Source organism: Zootermopsis nevadensis, unplaced genomic scaffold, assembly GCF_977971745.1.
Source record: "Zootermopsis nevadensis isolate Lab colony 2312 unplaced genomic scaffold, Znev_1.0 Znev_ptg000006l, whole genome shotgun sequence".
Classification (NCBI taxonomy): Eukaryota; Metazoa; Arthropoda; class Insecta; order Blattodea; family Termopsidae; genus Zootermopsis; species Zootermopsis nevadensis.
In genome coordinates this window covers 9,614,930-9,629,092 of record NW_028259138.1, presented here as the reverse complement: position 1 = coordinate 9,629,092, position 14,163 = coordinate 9,614,930, and the positions used below count along the sequence as shown (strand labels likewise).

The 14,163-nt window shown below is 37.1% G+C and overlaps 1 protein-coding gene across 3 annotated transcripts in view; it reads left to right on the top strand.

Moving 5' to 3' along the window:
* Positions 1-14,163, top strand: part of LOC110831481 (sodium- and chloride-dependent GABA transporter 2-like) — a 29,398-nt gene that overhangs the window by 14,246 nt on the left and 989 nt on the right. Inside the window, exons 5-13 of one of the 3 annotated variants that reach the window (XR_015533827.1) lie at positions 111-324; positions 975-1,168; positions 2,233-2,413; positions 3,470-3,707; positions 4,756-4,984; positions 5,304-5,413; positions 6,565-6,720; positions 8,181-8,445; positions 12,367-12,528. Coding sequence is in view for 2 of the 3 variants with exons in the window: in XM_087343671.1 (XP_087199797.1) it covers positions 111-324; positions 975-1,168; positions 2,233-2,413; positions 3,470-3,707; positions 4,756-4,984; positions 5,304-5,413; positions 6,565-6,720; positions 8,181-8,445; positions 10,735-10,820 (1,673 nt within the window). In the remaining variant the exon portion in view is untranslated. Of the gene's footprint in view, positions 1-110; positions 325-974; positions 1,169-2,232; positions 2,414-3,469; positions 3,708-4,755; positions 4,985-5,303; positions 5,414-6,564; positions 6,721-8,180; positions 8,446-10,180; positions 10,510-10,734; positions 11,788-12,366; positions 12,529-14,163 lie in introns of those variants that run through there. The other 2 variants (XM_087343671.1, XM_022067514.2) reach the window with 2 other exon arrangements.

Genomic DNA, 14,163 nt, shown 5'->3' with positions numbered 1-14,163 from the left:
ATTTTTTATTTTTGCAAAATATTATACATGAAAATTAAAGCATAATCCTTTAGATGTCTGAGGAATAAAAATACATGTTGATATAAAATATGACCTGTTTCTGAGTGCAGATTGTTACTCCGAGGCAGCTAATGCCGAGTGCCTGAGTAAGTCGGAGAACGAGTCTTGGCCGCTTACATTTATTCACCGCACGTGTCGCCCAGTAGGGGAAATTTGCGCAGAGAATAATCAGACTCTGCACAACTATACGCACTGCTTCAATGGCACATACAACCATCTTCATTCTATCGTTCAACGAGTACTATCATCTGAGGAGTACTACAGGTATGTCGCCTTCTAGCTTTTCCAACCACCTTCATCACTTGCTTAATAACTCCATGAAACAGAATCATTTAAAAAAAAACCTTATAAGTCACTCAGTTGATCAAGAAGTTCCTTGCCATTTTTAAACACGGAAGTCTGATTTTTGTGTTTGGAGTAGCCCATTGCTGGACCTATTCTGAACCAAATGAGTGTAGTCTACACCCATACATTCATTTTTAGTCTACAACGAACTTTTTTCTCCTTCAGAAGACTACATAGTGAACAGCTTTATAATTTGCATCCTTTAAATTACAGTAGCGTGGGTCATATGGATCAGGAATGCAGCGCTTCAAAGTTTGTACTCTTTGTGATTCATGATTTTTGCCCTTTACCTTCCATTATTAAGGTGTGAAAGGTTGAAGCAATTTCAACATTATTAGGACCTCCGTGGACAAGGTAATGAATATTATATAAGAGTGGAGAATCTCTCGACAGCCGAGTGATCATAAACTTTCGAACAAATGCCGTGCTACATAAAGTTGGTTTCGCCATGGATTTGATTTCTATTAAATTTCTGTGCTTCTGTAATTTTAAATATAAGCGTCTGTAAAATGAAACATATTATGTAAAGTAATTACGTATAATGAGTTTAATGTTTTGTTGTCTTACAGAGACTACGCACTGGGTATCAATGGAGCAACCTGGGAATCATGGGGCATACTTCGCTGGGAGATGGTCCTCTGTCTGTTGTTGTCATGGATCTTGCTGTATCTTTGTCTCATGAAAGGCATCCAGTCCTCTGGGAAGGTTACATATTTCACCGCTTTCTTCCCTTACTGTGTGCTTCTAGCTCTACTCATTAGAGGTGAGGGCCTATCATTCTATGTGTCCAAGAAGTAGCACTGATCCTTATAAAGTCATTATATGTTGTGATATTATAAAGTAAAGTAAAGTAAAAGTAAAGTTTGTCCCACTATACGCCATGTAGGCGTTTGGGGGGAGTGGAGGTATAGCTCCTCTCTTCCTTGACCTCGGCACTAGATGGGGGTGAGTGGTCGGCATCACGCCCCGGCCGGCTTTACACCCGGGAAAGGACCCCGGTACCCATTGTAGAGGAGGCTGGGTGGGCCCCAAAGCCGGTCTGGACGCAGAGGCTAGAGGAAAAATCCTCTGCCCCCGTCGGGGATCGAACCCCGGCCGTCCAGCCCGTAGCTAGTCACTATACTGACTGAGCTATCCCGGCTCTTATTTTAATTTGTTAAGTGTTCGTCATACTCGGGCATGAACGAAGAATGCCTTGTAGCCTTACGGACATATTCACGCCTGTCTGTCAATTTTTTGCATCAAATAGGTCCCATTTACAGAACAGTTGGACAACATTATGAGATCGTGGCAGGCACCAACAAATTAACAAAGCCAAATTTTCTTTTCTCTGGACAATTAAGATATGGACACCAAATAATACACAAAACAACACGACGTTTAATGATACAAGAAACCACGCAATCAAAAATACGTACTTTCAAAAGTACAATTATTATTACTCAAGTGGGAAGCTAGTGTGATGTTTGGCACTGCATTTCATCGGCCAGTTTTTCAAATTTGGGAGTGTAGGATGATGTTGCTGCTCGCAAACAATCGTCAAGATGGGTGTCAGTAAGTCGAGATCTGCGCTTTGATTTTATGATGTTCATGGTTGAACGGCCTTCATTATTCAGTATAACCTCTTTCCGTAACAACGCTGGCACCCAAAAAAAGCCATGGCTGGCGCCATGGGGACCACTGGGCTACACTAATGGTTGAATATAATAATTTGAGGTATATCACTTCAAGCCTCTCTGTTACGAATCTCCTTAGTACTTTGCTAAAACATAATACGTGTCCTAAAGTGGAATGTCATCAGATTACAATGACCTCTCTTATTCTCAGGTGTAACCTTAGATGGGGCCTATGAAGGTATCATATTCTATATCACTCCCACGTGGGAGTCTCTGACTGATGCACGTGTGTGGGGTGATGCAGCGTCACAAACATTCTATGCTCTTGGCATAGGATGTGGCTCATTGGTCACTCTTTCCAGCTACAACCGATTCAACAACAACTGTCACCGGTAAACAGCGTATGATAAAGACTGTAGAATTCTTTGAGGTTAAGCACACAGGAAGTGGAGGGAAGAGAGTTTAGAAAATCAGAAACACATAATTTTACTTTAATTTTAATAGTATTCATTACTATTTAAGTTTTGTGCTTTATGTTAAGAAGTTTGTCATATTTTGTTCTATGATCATTACTTTGCTGCAGTGATTAGGTTTGTTTGGCGTAATCTCGGTAAATGTAAAAGTGACGATGCTTGTGCCCATGACTTATTACACTTACGAATATTTTAAATTTAATTATCAAATGGGAAGAATATGTGAATGCTTTCTCTTTGTTAGTTAGAAGCACATGTGCCAGTTGGTTGAATAGTTGCGGAATTATTTTTTTAAAAGCGTCTATCCAGTCTAATGCTATGTCCAGACAAGAGACATTATGATGGTCATGTTCTATAGGTCAGTAATTCACTGTGTGAGAATCATCTATGACTTTAGAGAGAGTTGTGGTTGTTATGACACGCGTTGACATTTAATCTAAGGTAATAGCTCAAAACTGGTTTTACTTTCTTTCTCTCTTGAATTATAACCTTCCTTTTATTCTTGTTATTTAACTTAAGTAACTTCTATACTCAGAAAGTTCCAGTTATCTTATATCATAAGATTAGTGCAAGTGTCAAAAATGTTATTAGACCAGCAAATAATCTTTATGATCTTTGGATTTTACAAAATGACTTCATGGCAATAAAGCAGTTTTGATCAAAATCTGAATTCTCCTTTGTAATATCTTAACGTAACGTCATTAGTATGATACAAAATCAAGATTTTTTTAGAGAAATGGAAAAATATATTAACACAAGGAAATCAGAAACCACAGTCTTAAAAAAATTTATATCTCTGAACCAATATAGTCAGCTTTTTGGGGATAAATTTCGTTGTTACTTCGAGCCATGAAAACAAGAGAGGAGTGTAAGAAAATGTCAGTTGATATTGAGCTCTTATAGTCAACTTTAAAATTTCCCTTGCATTACATTTGCAGAGATGGTCATCAATTTAATGCCCACGTCTGCTTTCAGGGACGCAATCTTAGTGTCAGTAGCAAACATGCTGACAGCGATATTGGCCGGTTTTGTGGTGTTTGCGATACTGGGCTTCCTTGCAAAGGAGAGTGGCGTGTCTGTAAAGGATGTAGTTTCATCTGGGCCTGGTCTCGCTTTCATCACATATCCAGAAGCTGTTCTACGCATGCCTCTGCCCCAACTTTGGGCTCTCCTGTTCTTCATCATGCTCTTCACTCTTGGCATTGGAAGCCAGGTACTGCTGTAAATTCATTTAATTAGTAAATTGGTTAAGTGAGTACTTTGTATATCTTAATCTCATTAAACAGAGGAATACAGTTGAGATTTAATGTTTTCATAGCAGTAAGTATGAAGATGACAGTCTTCCAGGATGTCGCACCATGTCTGGTAGAAGTTTACCAATGTTTCAGAGGTATTTGTTGCCTCCATTATCAGGATAATAAATAAGCCATAAGTTAGGAATTGGCTTGAGATATGTGAACCAGCCTGGACCATGGGGCCAGATGAACATTTCTTCCATGTAGCAAAATCAGCAGATGAGATTATGGATTCCCCCCCCCCCCCCCCCCCCCTTCCAGAGCCATTTCTTCAAACTGCACCATGAAAAAGTTGGCAATGACCGGGGTGACTAACCCACGGCCACGCTATTAGTCTGCTCATACAATTAGCTGTAGAAGATGAAGATGGAAGAGGTTAGAACATGGCAGAAGAATATCAAGGTATCTTCATAGGAAAGACAGGTCAACAGGCACAGGGCCTCCAAAATTAGCACCTTCTTAAAGAGCAAAATGACATCAAAACTGAGCGGGATGTCCCCAGGACCAGCATGAAGACTTGATGGAGTGTATGAACTCCACTCAATGGAGTTGTGGTCTGTCCTCCCATTATTTTTCCTGCTCTCACTTGATCCTCACCCTCTTCCCACTGTTCAACTCATGTTTCTACCTTGTTCCCACCCATATCTCAAACAATTCCTTGGATTTCCCATTTTACTGTCGATGGAGGCAGCAGGCACCTCCGAAACGTTGGTATACTTCTACCAAACTACATGACACAACATCCCAGAAGACAGGCATCTTCACACCTCAACACAAGTCACAACATAACCTATTAATAAAGGAAACATAAGACAAACTAGAAATGTATACAAAGTTTTTATAGAAAAACCTAATTGAAAGTGGATATTACCATTATGGAAGTAGGTTGTGGTGATGGGATTGGATTTAGCTAACCAATACTATGACAGTGAAGTTTTTGGCAGTAGTACATAGTTGATTTAACAGTTTGCAGGAGTTGAAGCAATCAACACAGCAATCATTGATCAGTGGCCATCTCTACGCAGTCATAAACACTGGGTGGTAGCAGGCACGTGCGCAGCGTGCTTTGTTCTTGCTTTACCCATGTGCTGCAGTGGTGGTGTGTACCTCTTCACAGTCTTGGACTGGAACACTGCATCCTGGGCTATACTCATGATTGGATTTGCTGAAGTGGCTCTTGTTGCATGGGTATACGGTGCGTGTCAAGTATTACTGACGATGGAAACTATAAGAAATTGTCCAGTTTTACTGAACTTTGCATTTAAAGCAAGAATGATACTTACACAAACTTAAATTTATTGGCAGATGCCCTATCTATTTTATTTTTGTTTCCTCAAATAATGTTCAAAAGTCAGGATCTTAAATCTTGAAGGTTTGTATTCTTGACAAGTTTGTGTCTCATAACCTCAAAAATTACAAAATTTCTTTAAGTGATTTAAGTACTTTATTTATATCAGTTTTTGTAGATAAATTGCCCAAACATATTTATTTTATTTGTAACTTTCATATTTCAGGTATCAGGCGCTTCCTTGATAATGTATCAGAAATGGGCATGCATCTTTCCAAGGTCACAAGAGTCTATTGGATCATTTCTTTGACAGTGATGGCCCCTGTCTTCATAATTGTGAGTTCTCTTTTGTTTATATCTTATAAATGGAGAAAAAAATTTCGTTATCATTATTTACTTTGTGCAGTATTTTGCATGATCCCCAGAAAGACACTATAAGCATTTCAATCATATTTTATGCTTGTTATACCTCTTAATATATTGGATTCTTTATCTCAACACCACAATTAAATGTGTAAACTTTTATTAACTGAGATATACAAATGTAAATACTAAAATGTAATAAATCAGTTACCTGTTGTTTATGTCGACACCAACGCTGCTCATAAATGTTTTTCTGAACTGAAATAATCAGAGAAGACACAAGTTGTGCTCTCTTTTGTGAAGTGTTGGCTTTTTTTGCATTATGATTCAAGAACGGATATATTTCTCACTTTATAAAAGTTCAGGATAGGCATTATATTAATAACTACAGCTATGGAAAATTTCTGCAATTTTTTTCTATAAATATAAGGAACAAACAACCCTTCTGCTTTACTTTTAATTGGCTTTGACCAAGGAAGAGATGAAAGGATAAGATTAAAAATGTGGTTAGAGAAATACATCATCATCATCATCTTTCTTGAGATTTCTTGGAGTGGTTGGTAGTCCCCTGGATTGGTTACCAGTCAGTCGCAGGGCAAGTCCAGTTGCCGCGTTACAGACTCTAGACAGGCGTTATGAGGTGGTATATCCCCAACCTCGATGGAACGTTTATACCGTCAAGACTCGGTCGCCGTTACCTCGTTAGTGGGAACAGGGTGCACCACGTGAAGCTGAGGATGGCAATTAGATAGGAGAGGCTATGAGTTGCCCATCACTACCCCTTACTACCCCTAGAAAAATACATTATGGCAGCATAAAATGGATGGAGTCGAGTGGAATACTTATGCAATGAGAGTGATGGACATTTAATTCCATAAATATAACAGAATTCAGGAAGACTCTTTGCCATGGGTTGTTTGGTTGATTTTTTGGTTCGTTAGTTACTCCCCAGTCTCTGTCTCGGTCCATCAAGTGGTATCTCCATGAGATTTTTAACCAAAATTCTAAAGATTTTTTTTTACTAGTGCCTGCTTTATACCAAGTCACTGAAGCTTCTCAGTTTGTAATTCTGCATTTCTTTTATGCTCTTAATTGGTATTATTCCTGTCTTTCTCTCCCTGCAGGGGGTGTTGATATTCACTCTCACCAAATTCAGTGCTGCTTATTATGACAAATATACATTCCCTGAATGGGTGGATGGCCTTGGCTGGCTTATTAGTATTGTGTCTATTTTACCGCTGCCAACATTTGCCCTGTATCAACTGTTCAAAGCCAATGAGGTAAGCACACATAATTAGTAGTAGTAGCTAAATATTTTTGGCATGTATGGGATTACCCTTATGGACAAGAACTATGGTGTAAATTCCCTCATCAGTTTATCAGCTTTCTCTTACATGGATTTTTAAATCATCATTAGTTTCAAGACAAATAAAAATGAAATTTCTCAAAACACTTTAAGGACTTGTATTATTATATGGCTCTAAATCATGTATTAAAGGTCACATTAACAAGTTTAGAGAAAGAAACAACGGGTTGAATAAAGTAAAATAAGAGTTATAAGACCTAGGTTTGGGTAATATTTGAAAAAATGGTGGAAAGATTATTACAAATGTATGGAGAGAAGTAAGATATTGAGAGACAGAGTATGGAAGCAACTATGAGAGAGTTAAGATCACTGGTAATGTACAGTGAATTGAAGAGTATTGTGGGAAGGAATTGCACATAGAAATATGTGAAGCAATCGATAAAACCACAACGTTTTGGAGATGGGAGTCTATCTCCGTCTTCATGTAAAATGTACTCTGTTGGGCACAATCGATAAAGCAAATCCCTATCTCCAGACTTTCAGATTTGAGATAGAAATATGTACCCGTGAGGCTAGGATAAGTATAGGATGGTGGTAGATATTTGAAGATTAAAGAGTGCAAGGGAAATATTGATCAGTGGATGTGTCCTACATGCAGTAAAGAGGAACAATGGAGTCACATTTTAAAGTGCAAGGGAACTAGAAGTTGAAGAGATAATTTGATAGACAAAAGGATTTAGAAGTAATGATCCATAAAATGAAATTAGAGAGATATTTTCAAGTAAAAATAAGACAAACTACAGAAAATTGCACTTTATTTGAGCAAATATAAAAATAAATAGAAAAGTTTAGTTGAGAAGTATGAGGATAAAACAGTCACAAATTATGGTGGTAACAAAGATGGGAGAAAGTATATTTAGTCTCTAAATAGACACGCAGATAGTTAAAGAAGTGTAAAGATGAATAGAAATTTAGGCAGGAGCCAGGGAGGCATGTTCAGCACTGCAGATTGTAAGTACTAATGGACTTAATAAGTACCAATGTCAGTGTCAGTATTATACATATTTTATTTATTTATTTATTATTAACTGCAAATGGGTTTATGCCAGGTGGAAATGGTGCTACAATAAGACACAACAAAACAATGAGGCACGACAAAACAATAAGACAGAACAAAACAACACACATAACACAAAATTACACATCACACTCAAAATAAAACAACTCATAAGATTACAAAATCATAAGGCACAAATATTTAAACGCAACAGATAACCTAAAGTAGATAAATTATGCACCATGAGAAGAACCAATAAACAGATGAGAGAGAAAAAAACTTAGCTGAAATGTGTTTTAGAAGACAGCTCGCATACTTTTGATTCACAAAATAAAAAGAGTTTTACTTCATGCTTCCGTATTTTATTACACCCATAGGTTGGATGGGAACTACTGCAACCCAGCAAATTGTGGGGCCCAGCATCATCAGTGACCCTGATACCCCCCTCCTTTGGAGCCTGTGAGAGCAATAATAAACCATATAATGGCTATAATAACAATGAGAAACCATCCAATGCATATGAGAGCGTTAATAGCTCTGCAGGGGCTGGTGGTGTAGTTGTGAGGACAGAACCAGATCTTGTTGACAATAAACAGACAGAAGTTAGTGCATATGAAAACATTGCCTTCCAGTTTGAGAGAGGTAAGAATGCATCTCCACCTAAAAACCAGAAAATAACTTGATAATATTTTGTGTTCTGCAATGGACATTATTTGTTCAGCTGGGTAAGACCATCTTATGATGAATACAGCTGGCAGTATTGCTGTAGGTACAGCCACATCCACACTCAAGAGTTTCACTCCAAATTAACTTGTCTATCATTCTTTGTTGAGTATGTGAGGCAATTATCATGTGATTTATGATCTAGGCTGCCATATTGCTTGCTTTCATCTTCTACTCCACATGCTGTCTCCTTCAAACTGACAGTATAATGTAAGAAACAGAATAATTTAATTTTGTACTGTACAGAAACACCAAAGGTTGGTGTTGCAGTATTACTCTTGAAACGTAATGATTATGGACTTATGAGTCGTCATACCGTGTAGTTTTTTTAGGAGATTAGCAGTGTTTCAGAGAAACTGATCATCTTCATGTTCAAGGTAAGGTACTTTCGAGATGGAGGCAATACATTCATCCAAAACATTAACATCCTGAAAATGAGAGCAATGCATTATTCTGAAATGTTTGCAACCACTTACAATACCCAGAAGACCAGAGTCAACATCACCACAAAGAGAATTTCATATCTAGAGACAAGTATTTGGAACACACTCATTTTGAATCTTGACCAGGTTATAGAAGGTTTTAATCATTTTCCTCAGTCTCTCCAGGTGGATGTTGGCATAGTACCATGACTGCCTCCTTACAAATTACTACCCACAGTTCATTATCATTTTCACATTACATAGTCACTCCAAGTAAAGTGCTATAATTAAATAACCTAAGGATTGATAATTTTGTGTAAAAGCTTAAAACAAACATTGGAAAATAAATGTTAATTGTCAAGAGCATAATAAAGATATAAATATTATTTCTTTCATGATGCAGTTTGTTTTTATAAGAAGCTTCTTTGGGGTTTTGCTCTTATGTAATTTACATTTGTGTAATAGTTCCTGATTGTAAAAATAAAATAAAAACTTGAAATGCTTGTAACTTCTTAACTGGTAGCGACTGTATTTGAAGCGATCAGCGAAAGATGCTCTTTCGAGATCATTTCCAAGAATTTTGTTCATTGTTATGTTTCTTCTGGACACCCCCAAATTTTGAAGAATACTGAGAATGTATTAACGTGTTTATGCCAGTTTATTCTTCTCAGAGTGTAGTGAAGCATTATTTAAAGAATGGAATTTTCATATTTTTTACCTTCTTAAAAACTATTTCGTCATATGATGCATAAATATTGATAATGAAACATTAAACTGCAACACATTGTTTTCTGTCGCATTCATGATAAGTGCACTGAGTAAAATGAGTGACTTGCACACGTGTGTCATCTTCCGGACAATTATGGAACGCTACCTGTATTCATTTACTTATTATTGGCTCTAATTATTTGAATTCAGTTTTAATAACTAAATAATGTATAGAGTATTTATACATTGTTTAATAATAAAACATCTGCCTAGCCAGCTGAGGTCAGCAGTGCGTAAATAAAAAATGAATAAATTAAATCAATTAAATGTTAACTGCTATGCAGAACAAAGTACCCTAGAATTTAACTGGAAATAATGGTTATTATATAATAAAGATAGACTTCTTAGATAATAAGAATGTTGGCTGAATGTGTGGAACATGTTATTTTGAAAGTTGCTTACTTTACAGATTTCAAGATTTAAATTTATGAAATTTACATAGTTGACATGTGTTTTATTGACAGGAGTTTGGTACTCCCCAAGTGGCAAGCTATTATGAGCACAATTATAATCATCACGTTCCATAAGAGGCAGGATATTTTGTGACTAACTGAGTGTATGTTAGTTTGTCAGAGAGATTCTGTTGCATGAAGTTAGTAGCTGATTTGTTATGTAGTTAAATAGTTACTTAGTGAATGATACAATTATTTTGATGTTTTTTAGTTGTCAGATCTTAGTTCATTGCTGCAGGAAGGTAAGGATGACATCAGATAGTACAGCCAGTCAGTACACGTGTTATGTGTATTTGTTTTCTATGAGAAAAGAAATTAAATAATGACAACTGAAAATTTTACCCATGTCGTAATTCATTTCCCATGTTAAAAAATCTGGACTGAGTATGTTGAAAGAATAAACTCTGTTAAAATCCCAAAAATTTATTATTTATCCACCCAGAGAAAGAAGATACTTAAGAAGTTTCATGGATTGAACCTTTCATATCTCCCTTAAGCCATTACACTTACCTCCTCCAGCATATTAGAATATATTCTTCTCCAGACATCTAGCCATTTTGTTACAGAAATTTTGATCGTGATAAACTTTGCTGTCATCAAGTGTATGGGGCTGACTGACATTGGCTGGAGGGGGCCTGAGGGGAAGCCTTGAATGTTGTCATCTCATTATCCATTGGACTTCTTCCCATGGCCAAATGAAATGTTTGTGTATCTTACAAAAAGAGTTTAGTAAACAGAAAGTTTTATAACAGTATTTTATCTTTTTTATTAAATCTGATCTGGGGTCCGCGCGGTCTGAGGCGTGGGTCTTGTGCCACTTGGTCGCAGGGACCGTGGGTTCGAATCCCACTCAAGCCATGAATGTTTTTCTTTGTTGTGTTGTCCTGTGTGCAGGTAGAGGCCTTGCGATGGGCCGATCCCTCATCCAAGGAGTCCTACCGAATGTCCATAGATCAAGCCAACTGAAAAGTTGGGGACCTATAAAGGGTACCGGAAAATGTACAAACATTGTTAAACCGGAAAAAGAAGAAGATATTTTGAATTTGTCTTTAATTCCAATGATGAGATACGAACTGTTTAGTTCTGTCTTTATGTGTTTGTAGACCATCCTTCTTACATGCCTGTAATAAAGTTTCTGTATGTCTCTATATTTTTTGTCAAACATATCAACATAATTAACATTTACAAGTTAACACAGATTTCAGGACTGATTATACTGGCACTTTCACCTCAGATATTTGTATTAATGAAGTTAGGGAATAAAAAAATATAAAGGCTATGTGGTCTCTGATGACATAATATTTGAAGGAAGTTTCATGAAAATCTGTCAATTCAAAACAAAAATACGCATGAACATGATGCCATAAGTCTATACCTCCTGAAGTAAGGAATGTATGCAAGTGAGAAATTTTGGGAATAACTTACGCTTTCTTCTTTCTTCCAGGTGCTTCCTGATAAGATTGTCTAGATCTACAAATTAATGATTTTACAGTTTATTAATTTATTTCTGTATGCTTTCACTGGTACATATTCTGATTATGTTAACCCTTTTGTTGTGCATTTTTTTCTCATCACATTCCTTAAATAATGTAATTTGAAAGTAAAAATATGAAAAATGATCAATATTTCTTTTCAAATAAAAAACAACGTATTTGTGCAACTTCAAATACTTGAAACTAGGTGGTAGTACCATGGAGACCAACAACAATGCATTTTCGTAGCTCAGTGAATGAAGTTGAATGTTGCAGGGAAAGGAGAAGATTATTTCTTGATGTGGACTAAAGTCAAATGTCATTATACAGTAATGGATGCTTGTTTGACTTAAGTCAAATATTGCAGAAGTAGGGTTAAGTGTGCCAGTAAGCATGATACCACAAGCCTCCATATAAAGTAAGGACATTTGACCAATAATGCAACCCAACATGGAATATAGACCATTATTTTTTTGTCTGAAACATTGTTTCGTTGGTGCATGTGCACACGAACAATCATTTATCATCAGCAGTTTGCCACTTAGGCCACTTGGATCAATGTACGTTATTAACTCAAATGTTAATATAGTTTAGGTGTGTTGGCAGTATGCACTCATGCATATGCTTGAATTTTTATCTATATGGTACGAGTCATTCACAGAACATATTTGTAAATGAGCGTTTTCAATGCCTTAAGATGCGAACAGAAGCCGCTTTCGGTTGCAGCCTTGCAGTTATGCTATTCCTTCAATGAAGAGGTGTCCCGGTTGAGGAGAACGTAGTTTGTTGGCGCACGGAGAAGAACACATTGCAGATAAAGCTTGCGAGACGGGACGCTCTTACGCGAGGAGATGCCAAACAGTACGAAAATTGTATCCAGCCATTCAGGTAAATCAGCATTTAACATATTTACGTTCATTTATACGAAGTGTTAACTCTTATCTTCGTATTTCATTATGACAGCTATTAATATTCATAAATATGTTATGATAACAGTTTTGTAAAACATTTATTTTAGTAACGTTTCAAAGGTCGTTGCTTCTACCAGACTACACGGCGCAACAACCCAGAAGGCAGCCATCTTCATTTATTTTAGTATTTAGTGTTTTTAGTTAAAAATTATTTCAAAATGCACAGTAATAACATCGGTTCAATTGATGCTGGAAACCCTCATATATTTGACGACGTTAAAATGTATTAGAATTTGGCAGTTTTATTTTACATTTTGTTGTCGTGGGGCCCTTAAGGTAAACAAGGCACTGACTTGTATTAGGCTTCTCAAGTGCAACCCCCAAAGGGTTAAAAACGCGTTCATATTTTGTGGACAGGATCTGACTAGTATCTTCCACCCAAATTTTTACAGAATTATACATATTTTTTTGTAGTTGAAATACAGCACTTCACGGTCTGAGGCGTGCGTCTCGTACGCTTGGATACTGGGACCATGGGTTCGAATTCCACTCAAGGTATGGGTGTCTTTCTGTGTTGTGCTGTCCTGTGTACAGGTAGAGGCCTTGCGACGGGCCGATCCCTCATCCAAGGAGTCCTACCAAATGTCTAATAGATCGAGAAATCTCCAAAAAGGAGGCACCTGTACTCCACAAGGAGTGTAAAGGACACAAAAAGTTCGTTTTATAGTCAAGGCCTCGATATCAGTAAATCATTAGGATTGAACTACGTAACATTTACGTAATGAGAGCAATTTTTCTGTTGTAACAGTTTCGATCCTTTTGTGTCAACGTCCGCCAATCAGCACACTATTCACGATAACTTATTGCAAGTAATTGTATATGCGACGACTGAAAGCGTTTCATAAGTAACAAAGTCTGTGTCTGTTCGCGGGACATGATCTCCGCGGCGAGACCAGGGCATTAGTTGCTGGCATCTTGTGAATATGATGTTTGACGCAAAGTGTTTTATAACTTACCCCCTTTACATTAGGAAAAAAAAATGACACAGGCAGAAAAGAATATATATTTTTATTTCAAGGCCTGGTAGCTGAAAGAACATCTTATATGAATTCATTTCTTTGCTGTCTGGATATTTGTCGGAGACCTCAGCTAAAATCCACATACGAAAGCCCGGACAGATGCTAAATAATTCGAAATTTTGTAAAACTTTAAGGAGATTTAATTTGGTAGTTGAAAACAGCACAGTTATGATCATTGGTATGTGGTTAATAAATAATGCGATCATCAAAGTTACAACATCTACTGAAGATGTCCAAAATTTAAAGAAAAAAAGTTCGTCGTCTAATGTTGGTGTTAATCACCTGCTCGACACTCACGGCGAGACAGATGACTCACGACACCCATCATAAATAGAACTTACGGGCACAGAACGCAAGGTTTTGGCCTTTCTTCTCTTTTCTTTGCTTATTAAAGTGACGGACACGAATGAAGATTGCTCAGAGAGAGAGCGAGAGAAAGGTACAAATAAAAATGGCATCTGCTTTCAGCCTCCAGGTGAACAAACTGACTGCGTTTAGGTTGAATTCCTCGGCACTGCTCCCCCACTAAAAAG